General features: G+C 44.9%; 1 protein-coding gene across 2 annotated transcripts in view; it reads left to right on the top strand.

The window, feature by feature from the left end:
• The window catches only part of KNTC1 (kinetochore associated 1), a 90,354-nt gene that overhangs the window by 12,206 nt on the left and 52,442 nt on the right, over positions 1 to 25,706 (top strand). For both annotated transcript variants that reach the window (XM_084762645.1, XM_084762646.1), the window contains exons 8-35: positions 644 to 737; positions 1,666 to 1,718; positions 2,202 to 2,317; positions 2,763 to 2,817; positions 3,788 to 3,886; positions 4,694 to 4,737; positions 4,846 to 4,911; positions 5,016 to 5,091; positions 6,281 to 6,406; positions 6,496 to 6,585; positions 8,365 to 8,418; positions 9,312 to 9,373; positions 11,188 to 11,299; positions 12,711 to 12,854; positions 13,584 to 13,640; positions 13,732 to 13,833; positions 14,980 to 15,099; positions 15,200 to 15,343; positions 16,583 to 16,681; positions 17,725 to 17,828; positions 17,967 to 18,066; positions 18,628 to 18,762; positions 19,930 to 20,049; positions 21,497 to 21,569; positions 23,008 to 23,075; positions 23,519 to 23,799; positions 24,192 to 24,364; positions 24,827 to 24,924. In XM_084762645.1, the coding sequence (XP_084618771.1) occupies positions 644 to 737; positions 1,666 to 1,718; positions 2,202 to 2,317; positions 2,763 to 2,817; positions 3,788 to 3,886; positions 4,694 to 4,737; positions 4,846 to 4,911; positions 5,016 to 5,091; positions 6,281 to 6,406; positions 6,496 to 6,585; positions 8,365 to 8,418; positions 9,312 to 9,373; positions 11,188 to 11,299; positions 12,711 to 12,854; positions 13,584 to 13,640; positions 13,732 to 13,833; positions 14,980 to 15,099; positions 15,200 to 15,343; positions 16,583 to 16,681; positions 17,725 to 17,828; positions 17,967 to 18,066; positions 18,628 to 18,762; positions 19,930 to 20,049; positions 21,497 to 21,569; positions 23,008 to 23,075; positions 23,519 to 23,799; positions 24,192 to 24,364; positions 24,827 to 24,924 (2,865 nt within the window). The remainder of the gene's footprint in view (positions 1 to 643; positions 738 to 1,665; positions 1,719 to 2,201; positions 2,318 to 2,762; positions 2,818 to 3,787; positions 3,887 to 4,693; positions 4,738 to 4,845; positions 4,912 to 5,015; positions 5,092 to 6,280; positions 6,407 to 6,495; positions 6,586 to 8,364; positions 8,419 to 9,311; positions 9,374 to 11,187; positions 11,300 to 12,710; positions 12,855 to 13,583; positions 13,641 to 13,731; positions 13,834 to 14,979; positions 15,100 to 15,199; positions 15,344 to 16,582; positions 16,682 to 17,724; positions 17,829 to 17,966; positions 18,067 to 18,627; positions 18,763 to 19,929; positions 20,050 to 21,496; positions 21,570 to 23,007; positions 23,076 to 23,518; positions 23,800 to 24,191; positions 24,365 to 24,826; positions 24,925 to 25,706) is intronic.

Raw genomic sequence — 25,706 nt, 5'->3', positions numbered from 1 at the left:
ATAGTGGATGCTAACAAACTCAGGTCCTCTGGAGGAACAGCAAGCTCTCTTAGCCACTGAGGCATCTTTTTAGTCCCTCCAGTCTGTTATTAGGCTAAGAGAGAAGATAAGGTAAAAGCTTTTGAAGGCAGGTGTTAAGGCCCAAGCTGGTAAGCCTACAGACGAGTCTGCTTAGGCGGCTCACACGGCAGGAGCTTAAGCTTGAGGCCAGCCTGCGCTACTTAGCAAGACACTGACTGAAGATAAAAGTGTATGGGGCACGGGCTGGAGAGATGGCCCAAGGTTAAGAGCACAGACTGCTCTTCCAGAGGTCCTGAGTTCAACTCCCAGCAACCACATGGTGGCTCACAACCATCTGTAATGTATTGTGATTTAATGTCCTCTTCTGGCCTGCAGGTGTACATGCAGGCAAAACACTGTATACATAATATTCAATAAATATTTTTTAAAAAAGCAAAGTGGCTGGGGCCATAGCTTAGAAGAGTGCTTGCTTAGCTTTAGCAGAGCCTTGAGGGTTCACTCTCCGGTGGATACCATGTGCTCCAGCTCAGAATCTGTACAGCTTATGTGCATCTGCTTTGTGTAATTCCTGGACCAGTTGGGTTTAAGCTTTCCAACTGGCACACTGTTTTCACTTTTCCAGGGGACTGGGGGTTGTGCATTCTCAAAGTGGGAACCAGATCCTACCAAGAAAGAAATGTCCCTTAAGAACTTCGTGGATACAGAGATCATTAAAGGTGAAGATAAGCCACCGCCGCCACTTTCTGTCACCATTCTCAAGGGTGCCCAGGCTGGACTCCAATTTGCTAGTAGCCCAAGCATACAGGCTGGGGCTGCCCGGGACGGCGTGCTGTGTCTGTGTTTGTGTGTGGAGGTCAGAGGACAAACTTGTAGGACTTTTCCTCTTTCCTCTGTGTAGGTCCTAAGGATTGGTCTCAGGTTGCTGAGACTTGGTGGCAGTAGCCCTTTACCGCTGAACCATCTTGTGGGTGCTCTGCCCCATTTTTCTTTCTTTCTTTTTTTTTTTTTAAATACATTTTTTTTTTAGTTTGTATGTTACGTGTACAAATTTGGTATGTGCTTGTGGAGGTGAGCTGCGGCCTGGGGATTGGTTCTCCTTTCACTATGCGGGCCCTGGGGACCGAGCTCAGGTTCTGGGGTGGGGGGGGGGCAGTGCTTTCTACACTGAGCCATCTTGTCCACCCTGATCTATCTATCTATCTACTTATTTATTCATTTATTTGAGATGGGCTCTTACTATAGTCTAGGCTGACCTGAAACTCACTATGTAGCCCAGACCTACCTCAAATTTGAGGCATTTCTCCTGTGTGAGTTTCCATAATGCTGGGAGTACAGGTATAAGCTACTTTTCGAAGCACAGGCCACTTTGTTACCCCACAGTGAGTCAAGGCAGATTCATTTGGTGACTCTCCACCCCCGTTTGTGACATGTTCAATTACTACCTTTGGAGAGGCTTTGTATTTTATTGGCTACCTTGAAACAAGAGCAACAATAACAAAAGCCAAAATTAAGACAGGAGTATATGAAAAAGAAACTTCATTTAAACATAGTTCAGCCCTTTCAGGAAGACACTAATTTACAGTTGGACCAGGGGCCTGTGTGGTAGTGAAATAAAACCCTTAGATGTCTCCCTTACTCTTTCAGGAGCGAAGTCATTTCAACTGATTGATAACCTGCTTTTTGTGCTTGATACGGAGGTATGTTTCTGATACTTCTTCAGTGTTTTCATTTACTATGATCGTTTTTTTGTTTGTTAAGCCTTGTGCTAGAGAGTCAGCTCACAGCCTCATTAATTCCACGCAAGTGTTCCACCACTGAGCTACACCATCCACCCTGATCCTATGTCTGTTAATAAAAATGTCAGACAGCCGGGCATGGTGGCGCATTCCTTTAATCCCAGCACTCCGGAGGCAGAGGCAGGTGGATTGCTGTGAGTTCGAGGCCAGCCTGGTCTACAGAGTGAGTCCAGGACAGCCAAGGCTACACAGAGAAACCCTGTCTCAAAAAACCAAAAAAAAAAAAAAAAGAAGAAGAAGAAGAAAAAACAAGTTAGACAAGGCCATTAGCTGGGGTGGATTATTCAGTGTGCTGTGCTTCATTGCAGTGTGTGCATCAAGACATAAAGCTTGGAGTTTAACTTTGAAATCATAAAGACATCTAAACAAGTGTCTCTCCCGTAGAATGTGCTGAGCTTGTGGGATGCTTACACTCTCACTCCTGTGTGGAACTGGCCTTCTCTTCCCATAGAGCAGTTTCTTCTCACGACAGAGGCCGATTCTCCCTCATCAGTTTCCTGGTATGTTGGGAGTCTAGCTAGGAGTGATCTCTGTAGCACCGATGTTCCTGGCTGGTTTATTCAGATCATTTATTATGTTTTGTGTTTGAAACCCCGTCTGAGACAGTCTGGCAGAGGAAGCACCCATTCATTAGGTAATATGCACTTCCACATCATGACCTGGGATGTGCACATGTGAAAGCAGATCCACAGTTTTCTCTGAGTGCATTTTAACCTTTCTGTGAGAATAGCATTTTACAGTACCTTATACTTATCAGCCTGCAAAGCCTTTATTTTTATTTTTGTTTTTTTGAGATAGGTTTTCTCTGTGTAGCTTTGGCTGTTTTGGAACTTGCTCTGTAGACCAGGCTGGCCTCAAATGAAGAGATCTTCCTGCCTCTGTCTCCCAAGTGCTGGGATTAAAGGCGTGCAAAGGTTTTAAACATCAGTTTCTCTTCTCTTTTAGGCAAGGGATTACAAACCTCAAATTAGTCGCCCTGACAGCTACAACAAAGGAAAAGGTACCGGGAGGCTCTATTTTCTACTTGTCCATCTTATGAATTGGAAATCACAATCACTAGCCAGTTCTGATGGGCCAGGCCTGTATTCCTAGCTGCTCTGCAGGCTGAAGCAGCATGCCCACAGTTGAAGGTCGCCTGGGTTACAGAGGGAAAGGACATGCTCGCAGCATGCCAGATAGGAGCACTTCAAATAGTCTGCAGCAAATCAGAAACAGTCGGCAGAGTTGGATTCCAGATTTCAAAGAATGGGTGACAATCTGGGCTCTTTATTTCAAATAGAATATTCTAGGAATCAAAAAGCATTATAAGCCAGGCAGCGGTGGCACTCAGGAGGCAGAGGGCAGCCTGGTCCACAGAGCTGGTCCCAGGACGGGCAAGGCTGCACAGAGAAGCCCTGTCTCTGGGAAAAAAATATTGTAAGAACTGATTTGAGCTACGAGTGCTATCTCGCACCTGTAGTTCTAGCATTCAGGAGGCTGCGTCAGCAAGGTCACGAGTTCAAGGCTAACCCGGGTGTCCAGCAAGTCCCTATGCCCCAAGGGCTAGAAATAAAAGGGGAGTGTGTGCAAGGCACTGAGTTTAGCCTCCAGTGCTGAAAAAGAAGGAAAGGAAAGGGCTGAGAAGGGAGAAAAGAAAAGAGAATAGAAAGAAGGGGTGAGGGCAGACCACAAGGCGTTGACAGGCTGATGGCTGTGAAGATGTCGCACTGCACAGTCAAGCGTGAGGCATTTCTGTGCAGGGCCCATCGGATGGGCAGGTGGTAGGGGCGTTGCTTCCTTTTGGTTTGCTTTTTAAAGAACACAATGTGTGGAGCATTTAAGCAATCACAGTGGCAGGTCTGCTTACGTGGTAAGAGAGGGTTGTGGTCTTTTGTGTTAAGCTTTGTACAGGATGTTTTAATGGATGTCCTAACAGGAAGGGGCTGACTGGTGCTGATAATAGCTTACTGAACTGTTCTCATCTCTCGCAGAAGAGAAACCTCATCATTTATTCTCTACCTACGATGGAAATACTGTATTCCTTGGAAGTATCTAGTGTTTCTTCTTTAGTTCAAACAGGAATTAGCACGGTATGTTTATGCACGGTTTAAACTACATTTTTATGAGGAAGAAAAGTGTGAGTGGAACTTAGTGCGATGTCTGGCTTGATCTCTGCCTCAGCCTGTGTTCGTTACTAGCAGACACTCGGGGGACCAGGCCAGTCTTCACAGAAATGAAGATAAACTTCAGCTGCTATTTGGCTTTTTTATTTAAAAAAAAAATTGTGCCCGGGTCGTGGTGTGCACACCTGTAATGCCAGCACTCGGGAAGCAGAGGCAGGCAGATCTCTTATGAGTTCAAGGCCAGCCTGGTCTACAAAGTGAGTCCAGGACTACAAGAGAAACCCTGTCTCAAAAAACCAACAAAACAAAACAAAAAACAGAAAAACAGTTTTACAGAGTCTCCAGCCTATTGTAGGATATGCCTCTGTGGATTTTTCTGCTTTTTCCATTTTGATTCAGTTATTGTAAGTTTTTGTTTGTTTGTTTGTTTGTTGTTGTTTTTGGCAAAAAGCTACATGGATCACGTGTCCCATGTGCAGCAAGTTGAGGTGCTTATCCTACCTGCTTGTCCTGTGATGGTGACATCAGGTACTGTCACTTACTTAAGACAGCCTCTCCAGGTCTCTCTGCCATCAGACCTTCTGTTCTCATTAGCAAGTTTCTGTGGCATGGCTTCCAGACCAGGAGAAAATCGTTTTCCTCAGTTATTCCCTGTAACTTTAAGAGTCCACCGGTGGATAGCTCTTGCCTGAACCACTTGTTTATTGTAATAATTATAACATGCCTGGGTGGCTTTGATACTTGCATTTTAATCATGTTTTGTTATTTTTATAGGATACTATATATCTTCTGGAAGGAATTCCCAAAAGTGATCCTGAGTAGGTCGTGCTTTGTTTTATCAGATAATTCATTACATAGCAGCTCAATTAGAATTTACTCACAAATACTGCACAGCTGGAGCACTCACTCTGATTTTTTTTCCCCAGTCTATCTGAAGACTCCGTGTCTGATTTAGTACTTAGGTACCTTACAGAGGTGTTACCAGAAAACAGGTAACTTCTCTCTTTTTTTTTTAAAGCCTTACTTACCCTTCAGTGGGAAACTTAAGCTACCTGATGAATAGACACCTGGTGACATTTCTTCTCCAACTCTTTAGATTGAGCCGGTTACTTCACAAGCATAGATTTGCTGAAGCAGAGAGCTTTGCCATTCAGTTCGGACTGGATACTGAGGTAAGCGTCCGTTTGTTCAGTTGTTCCTGGGCAGCCGTTTCTTAGTGCGCCAGAGGCTGAGGAGTTGCAGAAGGATGAAACACGGGCGCCTGGCACGCTCTGCTGTGCATCTGGGTCATAGCCACCAAATTCTTCTTTGAATTAATTAAAACAAGAGGTCTAGGGGCTGGAGAGATGGCTTGGCGGTTAAGAGAACTTGTTCTTGCAGAGGGCCAGGGTTCAAATCCCAGCACACACATGGTGGCTGACAATCATCTGTAACTCCAGCTTCAGAGGCTCTGAATAGGCCCAGGGCCCTGTGGCCCAAGCCTTTAACCTTTAATGTCAGCACTGGGAGAGGCAGAGTTAGACAGGACTTTGTCAGTTTCCGGCCAACCTGGTTGACATAGTGAGCTGGAGAAAGATCACTGAAGAGACTATATCAAAACAAAAAATGGTGATAAAAATAGCAACTATTCTTGTAGCAATAGGAACGACACAATTTTGATGCTCGTTATCTCATGCGTAGTAGGTCTCTGAAACCTACTCTGCCTCTGCTCACTGAAGTCTCCTCCCTTGGATAAATGCCCTCCTCTGCTCCCTCTAACCCCTCCACCTGTAAGCGGCATCTCTGCCTTGCTCCTGTGCGTTCTGTTGGCGTGGGCTATGTGCATCCCTCTGTGGCTGGCTTGTGTCACTCAGCATGACATCCTACAGGTTGGTCCATGTTGTTGTCAGTGACAAAAATGGCTTCTTCTCTAAGGCTCATTAATCTTCAATTGTGTATAGAATATTTTTTGCTGGTTTACTTACCCATCACTGGGCAGTTAATTAGATTGGATGCATGTCTTAGCTTGAATAAAGCTCTTTGAGCGCTTCTCCACATGTTTATTAAGGATTCAGTTTTTTAAAGTGGCCTTTATAATCCTTAATAATCTGGGTTTATTTCCAAATGGGTAAGAGTGGCCTTTTTTCCTTCTCTTTCCTTCCTTCCTTCTATTTATTTATTTTGAGAGAAGGTTTTACTATCCAGCCCTGGCTGGCCTGGAGCTTTTTCTATAGACAGAGATGCCCTGTCTTTGCCTCCCAAGTCCTAAGCCACAGGAGAATGCTCCTCTTCTCTGGAGTTTGTTTTCCTTAGCTTGCCAAGACAACATCATGCTCAGATACTATGCTTTATGGCACTGGATGTAGCCTGTTTGTGTTATAGCTTGTTTACAAGGTCAAATCAAATGATATATTGGAGAAATTGGCTCTGATTTCCTCGGACAACAGTGAGCAAGCCAAATGGCAGCAAGTGGTAGATGAAGCCAAAGAAAATCTATGCAAAATCCAGGTGAGCTTTCCCAGTCACCATCTGGAATTTGGGGGCTGATGTGCTATTCAATATTATTAACTGGATTTTGCCTGGTATTTTTGAAATAGGACGATGACTTTGTGGTGAATTTCTGCCTCAAGGCCCAGTGGATAACCTATGAAACCACACAGGAAATGCTCAGTTATGCCAAAACCAGGGTAAGGTGTTTTTCTTTTGGAAAAATTTGCTTTTATCACTCATGATAATTCTTTTATAAATATATATGTCTATTTTGTTTGTTTGTTTTTTTCGAGACAGGGTTTCTCTGTGTGTAGCCCTGGCTGTCCTCGAAATCACAGAGATCCACCTGTGTCTGCCTAGTAAGTGGTAGTGTTAAAGGTGTGCAACCACTATGCCCAGTTCATTCATGATAATTCTATCAGCTTAAGTATATTTTCTTTTTTTTTTTTTTAAGTATATTTTCTTGTTCTTCAGTTTTTGTTTTGTTTTGTTTTTTGAGGTTTTTTTGGTTTTTTTGTTTTTGTTTTGTTTTTTGAGGCAGGGATTCTCTTTGTAGCCCTGGCTGTCCTGGATAAACATTGTAGGCCAGGCTGGCCTCGAATTCACAGAGATCCACCTGCCTCTGCTTCCCACATGCTGGGATTACAGGCGTGCGCCAGCTTTGAGACAGTTTCCATAAGACGTGGTGTACCCACCTCAAGTTTAGGGTTGTTACTGCACTCGCTGCATTTCCTCCATTAGTCAGCACAGCCGTTGTAGAATGAGACCTGCGTGGTTTCTCTCTGACCGTGTCTCTCCTGATAAGTACTAATTTACTTCCTTTTGTAAAGTGGTGTGCGCTATCTGGATACTTCTTGTTTGTTTTTCTGTTTAGATTTTTTGAGTAAGGTTTCTTTATGTTGTATCCTTGGCTGTCCTGGACTCGCTCTGTAGACCAGCCTGACTTTGAATTCACAGAGATCTGGCTACGTCTGCCTCCTGAGGGCTTGAATTAAAGATGTGTATATATCTGTGTGTGTGCACACGCCTGTGCCTGCAGTTCCCACATGGGCCAGACAAGGATGTCACATGTCTGGAACCTGAATTGCAGATGATTTTGAGCCCCCACGTGGGTGCTGTGACTTGAACCTGGGTCCTCTGGAAGACTAGCTTCTGTGTTTGTGTGTGTGTGTGTGTGTGTGTGTGTGTGTGTGTGTGTGTGTGTGTGAGAGAGAGAGAGAGAGAGAGAGAGAGAGAGACACTATTTTGCTGTATAGCCCTGGTTATCCTGGAACTCACTCTGCAGACCTAACTAGCCTCAAACTCAGATCCACCTGCCTCTGCCTCAGGAGTGCTGGGATTAAAATATGTGTCACCACTGTCTGGTTTGGGCAGTTTTCATAGCCACTGTTTTTTGTTTGTTTTCTTTTTGGTTTTTCCAGACAGGGTTTCTCTGTGTAATAGCCCTTGCTGTCCTAGAACTTTTTGTAGACCAAGCTAGCCTTGAACTCACAGAGATTTGCCTGCCTCTGCCTCTGCCTCTGCCTCTGCCTTGTGAGTGCTGGGGTTAAAGGTGTGTGTCACCACACCTGGCTCCCTTTCCTTCTTTCTTTCTTCCTTTGTTTTTGTTTGCTTGTTTGTTTGTTTTCTGTGCAGGTTTTGAGACTGGCTGTCTTGGAACTTGTTCTGTAGACCAGGATGGGCTCAAAGTCACAGACATATGTACTATTTTTAACAATATCTATTTTATTTAATTTGATACAGGATCTCACTAGAGTTGGCTAGCCTAGTACTCCTTGTATAGACCAGGCTGGCCTTGAACTCACAGAGATCCACTTGCTCCTGCCTCCCCAGGTGCTAGGATTACAGGCATAAGCCACCATGCCTGGCTCTTCTTTTCGTTTTTGAACCTATATACAATGTATTTTGACCATGTCCATTCCCAGCACATTTCTGTCCTAATGTGACCTTTTTTGTCTGTCACCGGTTATGCTTAGTTCATGAAGAAAGAAGACAAAACCCTGCCTGCCTGCTCTGATGGCTTCCTGGAGGTAATGACATTGCATCGGTAGTTAAGTTGGGGATGAAGGTGTTGCTGTTTTTCTTTCAAGGCAGGTTGATATTAAGTGACTGTTTAATACCCCAGCTTCCTGAATATCAACAAAATGGGACTCCAGGGTGTGTTGATCCTGTGGTTGTTTTGGAGTCAAAGCAACCAATCAGTGTAAAGCGTTTTGTCTAGTACCTGGTAGCTGACAAATGCTCAGTAAATGGACCCCAATGATGAGGATGGCCATGCATACAAGCATATGTGCATTTCAATTCCCAAAATATGGCAGGCAAGATGGCTCAGTGGGCCAGGGTGCTTGTGCTAAGCTTGAAGACCCAACCAAGTTCAGTCCTTGAGACCCACACACTAGAACAGAACCAACTCCTACAGATTTTTCCCTGCCCACTGTGTGTTTGTTGTGACACATGCACCCACCTCTGCCTCCACAGGCACAGCAAATGGATGTTAAAAATAATTACATTCCCAAAATAAAATTTGCTATAATCCAGCTAATTTTTGCCTTAAGTATAAATGATTAGGTGAGAAAACCTACACTTACTATGCATTTTCCTTTACAATAAAATGTGACTAGAAATGTTTTCATTATTTTGTGTGTGATAGGTAAAATAATGAAAGCTATGTGGATGGGAATTGAGCCAAATATGAAACTTTTCTTTTTAACTTCAGTATCATTAGTTTGTGTGTGTATTTGCATGGATGCAAGTGCCATAGCATGCGTGTGAGGGTCAGAGGTCAACTTTGTGGCATCGGTTTTCCTACATTTAAGTGGGCTCCAGGGACTGACCAGGCTTGCATGGCAAGTGCTTTCACCTGATGAGCCATCATAACAGCCCACATACATTATTACAATTGTTAAATTGTTTTTTTCTTCAGGTGCTAAAGGCTCATGCAAAGTTAACTACATTTTATGGAGCATTTGGACCAGAGAAATTCAGGTGTGTGCATTCTACTTTTAACTTTTAGGTTGTGAATTAAATATGTTTGGGCTATGAGAAAGATAGTATTCCTTTGAGTGCGTTTGCATCCAAGGGAAGGTGGAACCAGTGTGTTCACATGATGGGAAACTCTCTCTCTCTCCAGTGAGGCTTAAGAGCTCGTCGTCATTGCTGTCCTGCTGGCAGTCCTCACCTGTGCTTTCTAATGGCTGAGCCTCCGATTGCTGTTAAACGTGGACTCTTAAGTCATTATATATTTGGTGTGTGTGTGTGTGTGTGTGACTGTGTCTGTTTGAGTTCAGCTTCTGGGAGCACAGCTGCTAAGGCAAACTTTCTACATATCTACATTTGTCCTCCAAATAATGTTTGTTGGTAGATGGCTTAGAGAGGGCCTGTTTCCTACTCGCTTCTCCAGGAGACTCTTGTGTTTTGCTAATCTGTAAAAAGTATTACAAAAAATCCACCAGGCTTGCTCTGCTTTGACTCTTAATTTTGAGCTAAGTATTCTTTAGTGACTTGTCATTCAGGTTTTGTTTTATTGGGATTTTTTTGTTTGTTTTACATAAGAAATCCTTTTTTTTTTTTTTTTTACTAAGTCATTTGGGCTGGCCTGAAACTTGCTCTGTAGCTGAGGCTGGCTCAGTTCTCCTGACTATCCTTTTGTTTTGTTCTTGTTGTTTTTCCAGAGTTTCTCTCTGTGTAGCCCTGGGCTGTACTGGAACTCCTGTAGATCAGGCTAGTCTAGAACTCACAGAGATCCTCCTGCCTCTGCCTCCTGAGTGCTGCGATTAAAGGCTCACACCACCACCTCCTGGCTCTTTATTTATTTCACATTTTATGTTCATTGGTTTTTTTTTTTTAGTTTTTAGTTTTTGTTTGGTTGTTTTGGGGTTTTTGTTTGGTTGTTTGTGTTTGTTTTTTTAGACGGAGTCTCAGTGTTAGCCTTGCCTGTCCTGAACTCGCTTTGTAGAGTTGTAGACCAGGCCTTAAACTCACAGTGATCTGCCTGCCTCTGCCTCCAGAGTGCTGGGATTAAAGGTGTGCGCCACCACACCTGGCCTGCATTGGGTTTTTTACCTGCATGTATGTCTGTGTGAGGGTATCAGATCCCTCGGAACTGGAGTTACTGACAGTTGTGAGCTGCCGCGTGGGTGATTGGAATTGAACCCAGGTCCTCTGGAAGAGCAGCCAGTGCTTGTAACCGCTGAGCCACCGCTCCAGGCTCTGGTTTATGCTGTGATTATCTGATCCGGTTCCTGCATAAAGGGTCACTGTGGTTACTGAAGACGACAGGAATTTGGGAAAGGAGACTTACTTTACACTGGAATTTTTAGATCTGTTTTGTTTTTACTTTATTTTTATCACAAAGGTGGAAAGATGGCTTCATGAAAAAGAACATTTGTTCTTGTAGAGGCCCCCTGTTTGGTTCCTAGCACCCACATAGTGGCTTAAAATAATTCATAAATCCAGTTTCAGGGAATCAGACTCCCTCCTCTGATCTCTGAGGACACTACACACGAGTGGTGTGCATACATGTATGCAGACAAAACACTCATACACATGAAATAAAATTAAAGTTTAAAAAGGGAAGTAGAAAAAAAAATAAAAAGGGAAGTAGTTGGGGTCAGCAGGATGCTCAGGGGGCTTGCCGCCAAATGTGACCACCTGAGTTCAGACCCACAAGGTTCGGGCGAAAGAATCGATTCCCCTTACTAAATACATAAATGTTCAAAAAGGGGGTAGATGTATAGTTATCCCTAGTTGGAAAGTATTTTTTAACGCTCGTAACTCGTCTCTTCCCTCTGGGTTCTCAGTGGCAGCTCTTGGATTGAATTCCTGAATAATGAAGATGACCTCAAGGATATTTTTTTGCAGCTAAGAGAAGGAAACTTCGTTTGCGCTCAGTATCTTTGGCTTAGACATCGGGTAATAATATTGTGCCTTTTAATTTCTTGATTGCTTTCTTGTTGGCTCTGTTTCTTAACAATTAGACTTTATTATACAATCCAACAATCCTATACAGGAAGGAAAAAGGGTTCAAGGGAAACAAGAGTAAACCTTCCAGTATCTGTTCCATGGGGCGGATCCCCAGGTGTCTCTGGCCTCCATGCTGGTCTGGCTTGTAAGCTGGTCTCTCCCCAAATCCACGTGTGATCCTGCTCCAAAAACTGCAGCCTTCTCCTCTCTCCTCTGCCTCTCTGAGGCATGCAATTGCCTGTTGGTGCCAGGCTGCCCCCTTTGATATTTGATTAGAAACACAATAGCCCAGTCCGTCGTCGTCGTGTTCCCCCCCCCCCCCCAGCTTTCTGAATTCCAAAGCCAGGACGGCTCCATCCAGTCTATTGCAGTGTATTCGTGGTGTTTCCAAGGGGCAAATCCCACCAGGACTGCTTTCACCTGGGACAAAGCTTAACAATCCTTCCCACACTTTCTAACTTCTGAAGTGGGAGGTTGAGTATTAGAAACTAGCTGGCTGACAAGTGTGACTGGATGCAGTGTTTCTCGAGAGATAGGATGTGACTTGTCCCAGAGGAGCTTATCCCCGCCCCGTCTTTAGAGTCCAGTTGGCTCTGAGTCTTTCCTCAGTAGGCAATGGGTTTTGTTTTGTTTTGTTTTTAAGACAAACTTTGTCTCTGTGTGTGTAGCCTTAGCTATTCTAGAACTCACTCTGTAGACCAGGCTGGCCTTGAACTCAAAGATCTGCCTGTCTCTACCTCCTGAGTGCTGGGCGTGCGCCACCATCCCTGTAGGAAACATCTTTATTAATACCATGCTTCTGTTGATCTAGTGGAGAGGATGCTCCTACTATGTGGATTGTGGTAAAGGAATACTCATTCGAGGTGTTTTCTGAAGGCTGTGCATAGAGGCATGCACACACCTGTAGTCACAGCTCCTCTGGAGGCTGAGGCAGGAGGATTGCTTAGTCTAGGAGTTTCAGGCCAGATTGAGTAAATCTAGACCCCAATCTCATCGACAGATAAATAGACAGACTGTTTATGCAAATCCCCTTCCGTTCGCTGATGTTGACATAAAACATTTAGGTTCAAAAAGTATTGTGTTATGGCATTAATGAACACGTTTTATTAGTATTTGTACTAATAAATACTGTATTTTCCTTAGGATACAGTCTCTTCTGCTTCCTCTATGTGTTTATTGTCTACTGTGCACTAATACAGTATTTAATGAATTGTGACTCCCCGCTTTATTTTATTTTTTCTTTTTTTAAAATTTATTCCCCTCTCACTACTTTCCCCAAGGATCGAGTAAGTCTTTGCTTTGGGGGAGTGGTTAATTTAGTTTTGTCAGACAAGTCTTGACTTCTGATTCTGTAATTCAGGCTGACTTTGAAAGCAAGTTTGATGTGAAAATGCTGGAGAACTTGCTGAACTCCATTTCTACCCAAGTGTCCTTGGAAAAGCTTTGTTCATGGTTTAAAAAGGACGTGATCCCGTTTGTGAGGAGGGTTGTGCCCGAAGGACAAGTGAGTTTCTTCCAGTATTTTGACTCTTATAGACTTAACCTCATTTAATGTTTCACATTGGTTTCCTGAGGAAGCCCTTTAAAAAGATGATAGAGCTGGATGCCTTGGTGGACACTTCAAACCTCAGCACTCGAGAGGGCACCGTAGAAGGGTTGCTGGGAATGTGAGTCCAGCCTGAACTTCATAGCGAGCTCCAGCCCAGCATGGGCTCCGTGCAGAGGTGGTGGTGGGGAACTGACCGCTCCATGCTGGCGTGTCTGAGGTCCTGGGATCAGAGTCCAGCAGTGTAACTGATAGATGAGTTACTTCCTTTTGTTGTTGAGTTTTGAGACAGGATCTGGCTAGCCTGGACTCACTCTGTAGACCAGGCTGGCCTCAAACTCACAAAGATCCGCCTGTCTCTGCCTCCCGAGTGCTGGGATTAAATGCGTGCACCACCATTGCCCAGCAATAAATAACTTCTAAGAGATGATTAGTAGCTTAAGAGAGATGGCTCAGTGGTCGAGAGCGCATTGTACTCCTCCAAAAGACCTGGGTTCAGTTCCCAGCACCCTTACCAGGGGCCTCACCTGCAGGCCTAGCTCCTGGAGGCCTGATGCCCCACCCTCACTACCCACCCCTACACATGCATACTTTTATTTATCTTTAAAAGAAAAACTGGTTATGGAAATTTTTGTGTGTGTGAGTATTTATGGAGAATTTCATTTTTAAATAGTGTATCTGTTTCAGAACATTCTTGCAAAATGGTTGGAACAAGCATCCAGGAACCTGGAGTTAACTGATAAGGTAATGTCCGTGTGGCGAGTATGAAAATGACATGTGCCCCGTCACAGCAGCTTCAGCCTCATGTCTTAACTGTCTTTCATACTCTTAAAAGGCAAACTGGCCGGAAAATGGACTTCAGTTGGCAGAGGTGTTCTTCACAGCAGAAAAAACAGACAAAGTTGGATTCACATCCTCTTGGCACTGGATTTCCATGGTATGAGATCGAGATGAATTTTATGATGAAATCGTCCATCACATCATGGCAACAAGTTTGCCTGTGCAGAGAAAAGCATGTTGTTTCAGTCCACTGAACGGAGAGTCCTTTCTTCCTTTCTCTTGTATCGATTACAACTTTTGTCCGTTTCAGTGTAGTCTCCACATTGATCCAGCAAAAATGAAAAAAAAAATAGACATTCTAAGTTGTATAACAGATCTTCTGCAATAGTGGAATTTCAGAATCCTCTAAAAGAAAAAAAAAAGTGATTCATGAGGCTTGATCTACAGCAGTCACATCTGCCTCTTTCACTTGAACCAGGGCACCATGCTCTGATGTAAAATACGTGAGACCTCCGGTCCTTCTGAAAAAGTAGCAGTGGGATGTAGGAATGACCCATGGCGGCGTTTGTCACGTGACGCATGGGCAGGGCTCCAGGGTTCGTCCCAGCATCACAAACTGAAGAAGCGCTGCTACCTTGGGGTCACCAGGTCAGCAGTGTAGTTCTGAAGGCCACCTACATTTATTTGGCTTCTTGGGTTTCTTTTTGGTTTTGGTTTTGGTTTTGGTTTTGTTTGGCCTGTTTTTTTCGAGACAGGATTTCTCTGGGTAGCCCTGGCTGTCCTGGAACTCACTCTGTAGACCAGGCTGGCCTCGAACTCAGAGATCCGCCTGCCCCTGCCTCCTGAGGGCTGGGATTAGGGGAAGCCGATACTACTACCTGGCCCTAAAGGATTTTTTTTTTTTAATGTATACTGAATAGTGTTTTTCCTGCATGTATGTCTCTGTGAGGATGTCACATGCCCTGGAACTGGAGTTACAGACCGTTGTGAGCTGCTATGTGGGTGCTGGGGACTGAGCCCAGGACTTCTGGAAGAGCAGCCAGTGCTCTTAAGCACTGAACCATTTCTTCATACCCACTTCTAAATTTCTTTTTTTCTTTCTTTCTTTCTTTTTGTTTTTGTTTTGTTTTGTTTTTTCGAGACAGGGTTTCTCTGTGTAGCCTTGGCTGTCCTGGACTCACTTTGTAGACCAGGCTGGCCTCGAACTCACAGCGATCCCCTGCCTCTGCTTCCCGAGTGCTGGGATTAAAGGCGTGCGCTTCCACGCCCGGCTCGTTTTATATTCTTAATGCTTTTGTTGTAGAAGGAGTATCAAGACACAGAGGAGGTCCAACAGTTACGGACACTGGTCCACAAGCTGCGGGAGCTGATCACCCTTCATAGGAAGTACAGCTGCAGACTGGCCCTCTCTGAGTTTGAGAAGGTGAAGCCGCAGCCCCGCGAGCGCTGCTGCGGTTTTTGTTGGTACCCAGTTGTGTTTAGACACTGCATCATTTACACTGTCCTCTCCGTCTCTTACCCAGGAAAACACAACCACCATAGTGTTCCGGATGTTTGACAGGGTCTCGGCCCCAGAGCTGATCCCCTCCGTCTTAGACAAGTTTGTAAGGGTTTACATTCGGGAACAGAATTTGCCAGAGGAAGAGCTTCTTTTGCTTTATATAGAGGTAATGTTGTCTTTAGATTTGTAAGGATTCCTTTCCTATTGTGTGACTGTGTGCCCACAGACATGTGGATGCCAAGACAACTTGGAAGACTTAGTTCTTCCTTCCGCTGCAGGGCTCCTGGGCGTCTAACTTGGCCATTAGCCTGGAGGCAAGCACCCTTAGCTGCGGAGCCATCTCATCAGTCCCCACTTTTGTATCTGAAATCTGCAGTGCATCATTTCGTTAAATGCCTGACCCTGGGAGGAATGTGGATCTTTCCCACTAGCAGCTATGAGGCATTTTAAAGCTAATTCTACTATCAATCGTCATTCATTGGAGAGGCTGAGGTGGGAGGTTACTAAGGCCCCACAAGTCAAAGCCAGTTAGGCAACACAATGAGATCCCATCTCAACAAGAAAAAGAGAACGGGACTTTTCCCAGGTACCTCCTGTGAGGTATTAGGGGTAGCTCTGTACACACTTGACAGGAGAAGGTGCTAAGCATCAGGCCTCCAGAGTCCAAGCTTGCTGTGTCTATGAGCCACATCCCCAACCTGGCTGGTTTTTATCAGCAGGACAATATTGTGAAGATCTTTTTTGTTGTTGTTTGGTTTGGTTATATTTGTTTTGATTTTCTGAGTCAAGATCTCTCTACATAGCTCTGGATGGCCTGGAACTTACTATGTAGACCAGACTGGCCTCAAATTCACAGAAATCAGCCTGCCTTTCCCAGTGCTGGGATTAAAGGCATCTGTACTATGCCTGGCCTAATAATATTATCTTTAGACTCTTCAGGAATACTTCTTTTTAAATTTTCTGTGCCATATAAAAGCACAGGCTACATTTTTAGTAACTTTAAAACTTTTTAAAATTGTGGTGTGTGTGTGTGTGTGGTGTATTATGTGTATATGTGAGTTTGAACATGCACATGCTGCAGCAGCAGCCATGTAAAGGTTGGAGAACAACTTTCAGGAGTCAGTCCTTTCAACATGTGAGTAGGAGGGGTCAGGCTCAGGCCAGCAGGTGCCTTTCCTATGCCAATTATCTTCCTGGCCCATTTAATGTCTTTTTAGTAAGAGTTTTAAATTTTGTTTCTTTTTCAAGACAGGGTTTCTCTGTATAGTCCTGGCTGTCCTGAACTAAGTATGTTGACCAGGCAGGCCTCTGCTTCCGGGGTGCTGGGATTAAAGGTGTCCGCCACCACCATGTCCAGACTGAGAGTTGCTGTCATTTGCAAAGCATGTGCATTTCTCTGTCTTAGGATTTGCTGAAGAGGTGTAGCTCAAAGTCGAGGACACTCTTTGACACGGCGTGGGAAGCGAAGGCCATGGCGGTGATAGGATGCCTGTCTGACACGGACGTAAGCAAGCTCCAACTGCTGGCTTCTCCTGCCCTGGATAGGGAGTTCCCTTTGGAACGTTAGCTCTTAAGCTGTTCTCTGGTCATAAAAATGACATGTATTTGTTAGGGAAATTTTTGTAGAATGTAAAGAAAAAAATAAGAAGATAAAACCATGCATATTTTTATTTCCTTTGGTTATGGAAAAGAAGATAATATCCTCATTCCCACTGGTAAAAATATTGCTGTAGACAGTTGGATTCCTCCCTGTTGAGCATCCAGGATTACTCAGAATGGAAACTCCTAATTTGCTGGCGCTGGGCTTTACTCTGGCTTCCCACTGTCATCAGTCCCCGTAAAGGCAGGGTCACCGCGCCCGTAGCCCAGCATTTAACATGTTAGGTCATATGCAAAGCCTAGTCTTGGAGAAGCAATAAGCATAAACAAGTCATTAAATATTTAAAAGGTAAGGGCAGCACTGATGGACTCTGGGTTAGAGAGAGGAGGGCATGAAGTTAGGAGGAGTGTGGGAGCTGGGCAGGTGGAGCTTTGTTTTGTTGTGTTTTATCAGAGATAGGGTCTCAGGTAGCCCAGGTTTGCCCCAGCTCCACTCAGTCAGTTAGCAGGAGGTGCTCTTGAACTTTTTCTTAGGTTTATTTCTTCTGATGTTTTGCTTGCATGTGTGTATGTTCACTGTATGTGTGCCTGGTGCCCATCAGAGTCAGAAGAGAGTGTCCGAGCTCCTGGAGTTCAGATGGTTGTGAGCCACCTGCTTTGCGTTCTGGGAACTGAACTGGAGTCGTCTGCAGGAGCAGCAAGCGCTCTTGACTGCAGAGCCATCTCTCTAGGCCAGCCTTGAACTTCCGTTCCTCTTCCTTCTACCCACCAATGCCTGGAATTATAAGCGCCTCTCACCGCAGCTGCTTTGAAACTGTTCTTTTGTGTGATGGAGTACACGCATGCTTTTGCAGGCATACGGAGCACTCTCGCTCTGCCGTTAATGTTTGCAGTGCCAATCACTTACACGGGAGCAGCATCTGAGGCTGCTCTGTGATCTCTTTGTAGCTCATCTTTGATGCAGTGCTGAAGATAATGTACAAGGCCGTGGTTCCCTGGAGTGCAGCTGTGGAACAGCTGGTGAAACAGCACCTGGAAATGGACCACCCCAAGTAAGTGTGCAGTCACCAGATGGTGTTCCTGTGCCCTACCTGCGCCTTGCCTGCGCCAGCGTCAAGCTTTGGTTATAGCCATATGCTTTCCACCGGCTGTTTCACACAGCCACGGTAATACCAGTGCCTTGCCTTTAGGGTCAAGTTGTTGCAGGAAAGTTACCAGCTGATGGAAATGAAGAAGCTTTTGCGGGGCTATGGAGTAAGGGAGGTGAATCTCTTGAACAAGGAAATAATGGTAAGTGCTAGTGGGAGTGGTCCCTGTACTTCTAGGGCAGCGTGCGGAAGGTTTTTTCTGGTGTGCGCGCGCGCGCGCGCGTGTGTGTGTGTGTGTGTGTGTGTGTGTGTGTGTGTGTGTGTGTGTTTTGGGGGGTGTGTTGAGACAGGGTTTCTCTGTCCTGGACTTGCTTTTTAGACCAAGCTTGCCGCAAACTCACAGTGATCCTCCTGCCTCTGCCTCCCAAGTGCTGGGATTAAAGGTGTGTGCCACCATGCTCGGCTGTGGGAAAGGTAATAGAGCCAGTTGTACCGAATGGCAGTGGGTCACATGTGTGCCGTGGCGAGCATGTGGAGGGAGGAGGAGAAGTCAGAGGCTCAGGTCGCCCCTTCTCCCACGCTGCCTTCATGGAGTGAGCTCAGGGCCTGTGACTTGCACTTCTATCCATCATGGTTTAATCTTAGATCCAGCTTATGTTTTTTTGCTACATTTTAAAAATATTTAAGGCATTTTTTTTTTCCATAAGCAAATGGTTTCTGGACTCTGAGTCTTCATGTTAAAAATATGTATTGTCTCTTCCAGAGGGTAGTCCGATACATTCTCAAGCAAGACATCCCGACTTCTTTAGAAGATGCGCTGAAGGTGGCCCAAGGGTACAGGCTGTCGGATGACGAAATCTACAGTCTAAGAATCATTGATCTGATGGATAAAGAACAGGTGTGGAGTTTGGATTGTGTCATAGGGCTGCTTTGCTGCCTACATCTTTACAGAAACCAAGTTGTCCAAGCTGCTTTAACAAAACAAAATAAATAAGCTGTAGCAACACAAAAACAGCATACTCAAATAGCTACTTGTATGCGCTTTTAAAAAGTGCCCTGTGATTATTAGCTAATGGGCTTTTACACTTTACTTGGTACAGCTCAAACTCAGGTTTTACATTCTAAAATAGGGTATGTGGTTTTGTGGATTTTCCACCTGAGTTTCTTAGGTGTTAAGAATTGAGACTATGGAGCCGGGTGTGGTGGCGCACGCTTTTAATCCCAGCACTGGGGAAACAGAGGCAGGCGGACTCTGTGAGTTTGAGGCCAGCCTGGACTGTAGCCAAGGAGGGCTACACAGAGAGACCCTGTCTTGAAAAAAAAAAAAAAAAAAACAACAAGAATTGAGACTATGGCCTCATGCATGCTGGTGCCAATTACCCATCTGGGCACTGAACTGTCAACTTTTTTGTGACTTTAAATGTCTTTGTTGCTTCATATTCAGCAGCCATGGGCATGCCCAAGTAGTAAGGGAATGTCTACTTTGGGTCGATTTTAAATTTAGCTAATTTTGCTTATTTTTGGAGACAGGGTCTCATTCTATGGCCCAAACTGACCTGGAATTCTGTGTAGCCCAGGGTGGCCTTCGAACTCCCCGCCAAGTACTAAGACTGTAGGCATGTGCTAATATACTTTTTAAAATATCAGATTTATGTTTGTATTTAATTTTTAAAGATTTATTTATTTATGTCTGCTTATACCTCTGCACACAAGAAGATGGTATCCGATCCCATGAGCCTACAGTTATAAGAGGCTGTGAGCTACCATGTGGGTGCTGGGAAATGAACTCAGGACCTCTAGAACAACAGGCAGTGGTTGTAACTTCTGAGCCATCTTTCTAGCCCTCAGATTTTTAAAGATATTAAATTGTAGTCTTTTTTTTTCTCCAAAATATCTTTTCATCTTTTTTTCCCATTCTACTGTTTGATCACAGGCCATCATGCTAGGCCATATAGATCAGAGAGTTTTGTTGGGTTTTTTTCTTATCACTTTCAACCAGAAGAGTTCAAGCTCTTCCTTGTAAGGACCGGCTGTTTTCTTCCTTTCTTCCTAACGCTGTTGACAGGGGGAAGATTGCCTCCTGCTACTGAGGTCTCTGCCTCCTGGTGAAGCTGAGAAAACTGCAGAAAGAGTCATCACCTGGGCTCGGCTGGCGCTGCAAGAAGAGCCAGACAGCTCTGAAGAGGTGAGGCTTTCATAAGCTGAGATGCAGTGTTGGTGTGTGTGTCTGGAACTCAGCAGGGGGTGGCAGCGCGGCCAGGGACCTTGACTTCCAGGCCTGCCTGGCTCCATTGTAAGTCCTTGTTTCAGAAGAAGTCACTGAAGCTTAAAGATGCCTTCCATAGAGCCAGTTCACATCTTTAGTGATAAGAAACCAAGTATCACAGTGGTGGCTTACAACTTCCATGCTGGGCGGAGGCAGCCAGCCTACTGCTCTATAGAATGACTTCTAAACCAGGCTGTCTCTCTGTCTCTCTGTTTCTGTCTCTGTCTCTCTCTCTCTCACACACACACATATACACACACACAAAGAAGAAAGAGCAAAAAGGTCTCTTGTTTCTGTCTCTCTTTCACTCTCTCTCTCCCTCCCTTCCCCCTCCCCCCAGAAAACAAAAAAGAATCTAAGTATCTAATTTACTAGAACAGTTGGATTTTTTTTAAACCTTGAGAAATGCCTCCCAGCTTTAAATAACTTACTTCATCTCCATATGAAATTGTGAAGTAGGTCACATTGTGGATTAACGGTAGAAAATGAGACCTTAAATGACTTCCTGAGGCAGGCAGTGGTGGCGCACGCCTTAAATCCCAGCACTTGGGAGGCAGAGGCAGGCAGATTACTGTGAGTTTGAAGCCAGCCTGGTCTACAAAGAGAGTCCAGGACAGTCAAAGATACACAGAGAGACCCTGTCTCAAAAAACAAAACAAAAAACAAACAAATAAACAAATGACTTTCTGGTTTGTTAGACAGTAGCAGAGCCTCCACTCAGGCCCCTTTGGAACTGCCGCTGGTGCTGACGGCTGAACACAGTGTCCTGCGCCTCTCCATTCCTCATCACACCCGTCCATTAAATTAAGGCTTTTTTGTTTGTTTGTTTTTCCTTCTCTCTTGTGTTCAATCTTTTAAAATAATTGCTGAAAGCATAGTTAGATTACGTAAGCCTCCACAGGCCCTCCACTCTAGTCTCTTGAACTTTTGACCTGAGAAAATTTGCAGATGTTTTGTGTGACGCCACAAGAAAAAGAAGGGCTGTTGATTATAGTGTAGTTCAAAGGCCGTAGGTTAGCACTTCTTCCCTGCTAGTTTGAAAGGCTGTGTTGGTGGATTGCCCCTGCTTAGCTTTTACTACACTCGTGCAGCCTTGCAGCTGCCTGGCCAGAGCTACACATAACCTCAACCACTTGTTTTAGTTTTTCTGGTTTCTTGGCTCGTTTTTCTGTTTGTATCCTCTATGCTCTTTTTGTTTTGGGTTTTTTGTTGGCACTGAGGAGTGAACTCAGGCCTGAGCATGCTAGGCAAATGCTCTCCCACTGATCCCCAGACTGTGGTCCCATGGTTCTTGTGTGTGTTCTTGTCTGTGCTCAGCTGAGGTGAATGGTAATGAAGTAGATTGCACTTTGCACTTTGTCTTCAGGACAAGGCCTGGAGAATATCGGTGGCAAAGACATCGGTGGATATTCTCAAGATCCTGTGTGATATTCAGAAAGGTAGTCTCCCCAGCCCCTGCCCCCTCAGCTTGGGTCTTGTTCCAAAGCTCACCGAGGTGCTGATTGTCTGGCTGTACCCATCTTTCCATACGAAAAGTCTCATCTTTTTATTAGTCATATAAGATGAGAGCACATAAACTTGACCTCTTTTCTGTTTCCACGTTTCAGGGACTGGATGCCTGCTGTGGCTGTTGGCTATGCTAAGGGGAGAAAGCCCCTTTAAACTTGCACTTAAAACAGTTGAGAAAGTAACTCTCTGGGGAGTGGGGTATAATTCGTTTCAGAAGGCTTGCCATTCTTTTTACATCTTACTGTTTTTATTTTTATTTATTTATTTAAACATATTTTATTTGATTTTAATTTATGTGCATTGGTGTAGGGGTGTCAGATCTTGGAGTTACAGACAGTTGCGAGCTGCCATGTGGGTGCTGGGAATTGAACCCGGGTCCTTTGGAAAAACAGGCGATGCTCTTGACCCCTGAGCCATCTCTCCAGCCCCCATCTTACTATTTTTAATTCTGTGTATATGTGTCCGTTGTGTGTATGTGGGTGTGTCTGCAGGCCAGAGAAGACTTGGACCCCTCTAGAGGTGGTTTGTTGTCAGCTACCTGGTGTGGGTGCTGGGAATTGAACTCTGGTCCTCTGGAAGAGCATGGCATGCTCTTAACTACTGATTCGTCTTTCCAGCCCCTGCTGTTTAATTAAATGTGGAAGGACAGAGCCTGCTCCGTAAAGTTGTTCTCTGACCTCAACATGCATGCTATGGCATATGTGTGTATGTGTGCGCGCGCGCGCACACACACACACACACACACACACACACACACACCACTCATACACAAACAATAGGTCAAATTTTAAAAATTGTTAAATTGGCCAAGCAGTAGTGGCGCACGCCTTTAATCCCTGCACCTGGGAGGCATAGGCAGGTGGATCTCTGTGAGTTCGAGGCCAGCCTGATGTACAAAAATAGTTACATTGGCAACTAAAAATCAACACAGAAGACTTACAAGAAAATCAAAGCTAATTTATATGTTGACTTTTAACAAAAATCCTAGTAATGTTGTGTATTCTTGAGTGTTTTCTTGTTATAACAATATACCCAAGATTGGGTAATTCATAAGAGTAGTAGTTTCTTTAGCTTATACTGCTGGAGACCGAGAAGTCAAGGACTTGGTGGCAGCATCTGCTCAGGGTCTGCCAGAGGCTTTGCTGTGTTGTCATGTGACAGAGGCACCGTGCATCCAGAAAGACTAGAGCTAGAGCCGCTCAGCACTCTTGAAGTAGCCTATCGATCCATGATCAGCCGGTTCATGGTGACATTTCAGGCGCCTTCCAGAGATCCTGCCTCCTGTTGTTGTGATGTTCCGGGGGAAATTCAAATTAGAGTGTATGGGAATGTGTAATGCAGCTGTAACTTTTAAAAATGTAATTACAGACAATCTACAGAAGAAGGATGAATCTGAAGAATTCCTGAAGCGATTTCAAGTGGTTGCTAGTTTACAGGTAAAGCTATTATGTACCCAGTCAGTGCACATGGCCTCAGCATCTTCAGCCTTCAGAGACTGGGATGCACTGGTTCTTCCTTTCTCAGCAACTTTATTGAGATGTAATTCATGTATCATACAGTATTGCTTGATAATTTTTGCTATATTTCTAGTATTTCTAGTTCCTTTTTCTTTTCTTTTTCTTTTTCTTCCTTTGTTTGTTTGTTTTATGAGACAGGGTTTTTCTGTGTAGCCTTGGCTGTCCTGAACTTGCTTTGTAGACCAGGCTGGCCTCAAACTCTGAGCTATTTTCTTAACTTTTAATGTTAGTATTTTGTTACTTTGAGCCATAAAGACCTTAAATTCCTAATTTATAAGGGAGTAATTTCTGAAGGAGAGGGTGAAACTCAGTCCTGAGTTGAACATGGAGTAGACTTGGGGCTCTGTCTCGCTTTGCTGCAGGAAAGCTTCAAGGTCTTCCTTCCATTTGAGGATTACAGCAGCAGTGCCCTGGTAGCCCGCCTTCGAGAAGAGTGTATTAAGGCACATGAAGATGCCCAGGCCAAGCATAAGCTCAGGGCACCCCTGGGGCCCACCCTGGCCAGCGGGACAAACTTGAACATGAAGTCGAAGCTGCACAGACAGGCATTAGCCCTGCAGGTGTCTGTCCAAGAGCTGGAGGCAGAGCTGGCCTTGCGAGCCTTGAAGGACGGGAAGGTGGGAGCAGCTCTGAGCAGATGCAGGTGACTGGATCCCACCTCGCCCAGCTTGTCTGAAAGTGGCATTTGCTCTGTGTGTCCCTGCTAAGCATAGGGAGGGCCAGGGCCACTTACATTTTCAGAAAAGTGATTCTTGGTTTACTACAAGCCTATTTTGGGGCCTGTGTGTCTAAAAATAGTGGCACAGAAGGAAGATAGACCTGCTCAGTTGGTCACATGACCGTTGAACGTCAGCTTCTGTGCACCTTGATCTTAAGGGTAACTAAAGCACTTTGAAAATGGATCACACCCTGTGCCGTGAAAGTATGTTTAAGGTGTTTCATGTGTTGCTGTTAGTGGTTAGGTGTGAACGCAGGAAGGACAAGGGCCTGTGCGCTTGACGAGAATCCGAGCTCCCACATGTCTCTCCTCTACAGAGACTTGCTTAAGCATTACTGCAATGCCGACACGGGGAGGCTGCTGTTCCTGGTGTGTCAGAAACTCTGTCAGATGCTGGCTGACAATGTCCCAATGGCAGCTCCAGCCGGACTAAATCTTCCTTCTGAGATCCATGAGCTCGCATGCCAAGCTGCCACCATCTGCAGTCCAGGTGACAAGATGCATAAATCGCTCATTGTACCCACATCTCCCACATTCTCTCCCTGATGACCACGCAAGAGACAGCGTCTTACACCAGGACACCATAGCTTTAGAACAACCACCAGGTGTGCCTGTCCCCTCTAATCCCTGCAGTCAGGTGTCTGAGAGGCAGGAGGATCCATCATCCCAAGACTAGCCAATCAGTCAGCCAGTCAGTGAACCCATTACCACTGTCATATCTTATTATAGATGACGATTGCTTTCGTGCAACCATGGTGTCCCTGACCTCCCCACATGGAGGTCTTTGGAGGCAAGCTTAAGCAGAGATGTGAACTGTGTTTGTTTGCATTAGTCAGATATCTGTGGTGAGCTTGCTGTCTGCCCCTGACCTTCCTCGGGATCCTAAAAAGGTTGTCTCATTATGCTAAAGGCAGAAGATAGGAGTTCGGTGATTCTGTCCACTTTCTTGCAGATATTTTGCTAGACGCTTTAGAGCTAAGTAAATACACTTTAACTGCTGTGGAGCTTTCCAGACAATGCCAGATGGATGACTGTGGGATTCTGATGAAAGTAAGTGACCTGAATTTTATTTCTGTAAACAAAACCGATGATGGCCCAATGTGTGGCCCTTCACATCATGTGCACAGTTCACAGAAACGCCGCCTACCTCACCACTTACCTTTTCTTGCTCTTCTCTGGAAAACTGTCCTCTAAAGAGCCAAGAAGGCTCCACGCACAATTGTTGTTTTTGATTTGAACTGCCTTGTGAGGCATAGGGCCTTCAGCAAGGCCTCTCTGGATATTGACCTATCAAAGTGATGTTTTTACAAGTCACCAACTGAAGAAGAATACCGAATACCATTTTCCCTCAGTATGCACAGAAGAAATTGCTTGTAGGTCTGTCTGCCCCTCCCCTCAGAGGTGCCAGCGTCTGTGGGTGCTGCAATCCCTTATTCACACTTGAGTAACACTTACATAGAACCCACACACATCTCTCATGCTTTCATTATCTCCAAATTTTTCTGAATAGGTGTAATCCAAAATTGGTCATGCCCAATCTGTGGATTTCAGGATCCCACTGACTCTACAGAGCTGCATTAAACATCAAAGCTATTGGCTTCTTGAGCTGGAGAGATGGCTCAGTGCTTAAGAGCATTTGCAGCTCTTCCCGAGGACTCAAATTCAGTTCCAATCACCCATGTCTTAGGGTTTTCTTGCCGTGAAGAGACACCATGACCATGGCTCTTATAAAGGAGGATATTGATTATTTTTGGCTGGCTCCCAGATTCAGAGGCATAGTCTATTACTGTGGTGGGAAGCATGGCAGCATGCAGGTAGAGGCTTGGAGCATC

The sequence above is a fragment of the Acomys minous genome (assembly GCF_964271855.1).
Source record: "Acomys minous genome assembly, chromosome: 16".
Classification (NCBI taxonomy): Eukaryota; Metazoa; Chordata; class Mammalia; order Rodentia; family Muridae; genus Acomys; species Acomys minous.
The sequence above is the reverse complement of the archived record's forward strand: the minus strand, read 5'-3'. Positions and strand labels throughout refer to the sequence as shown.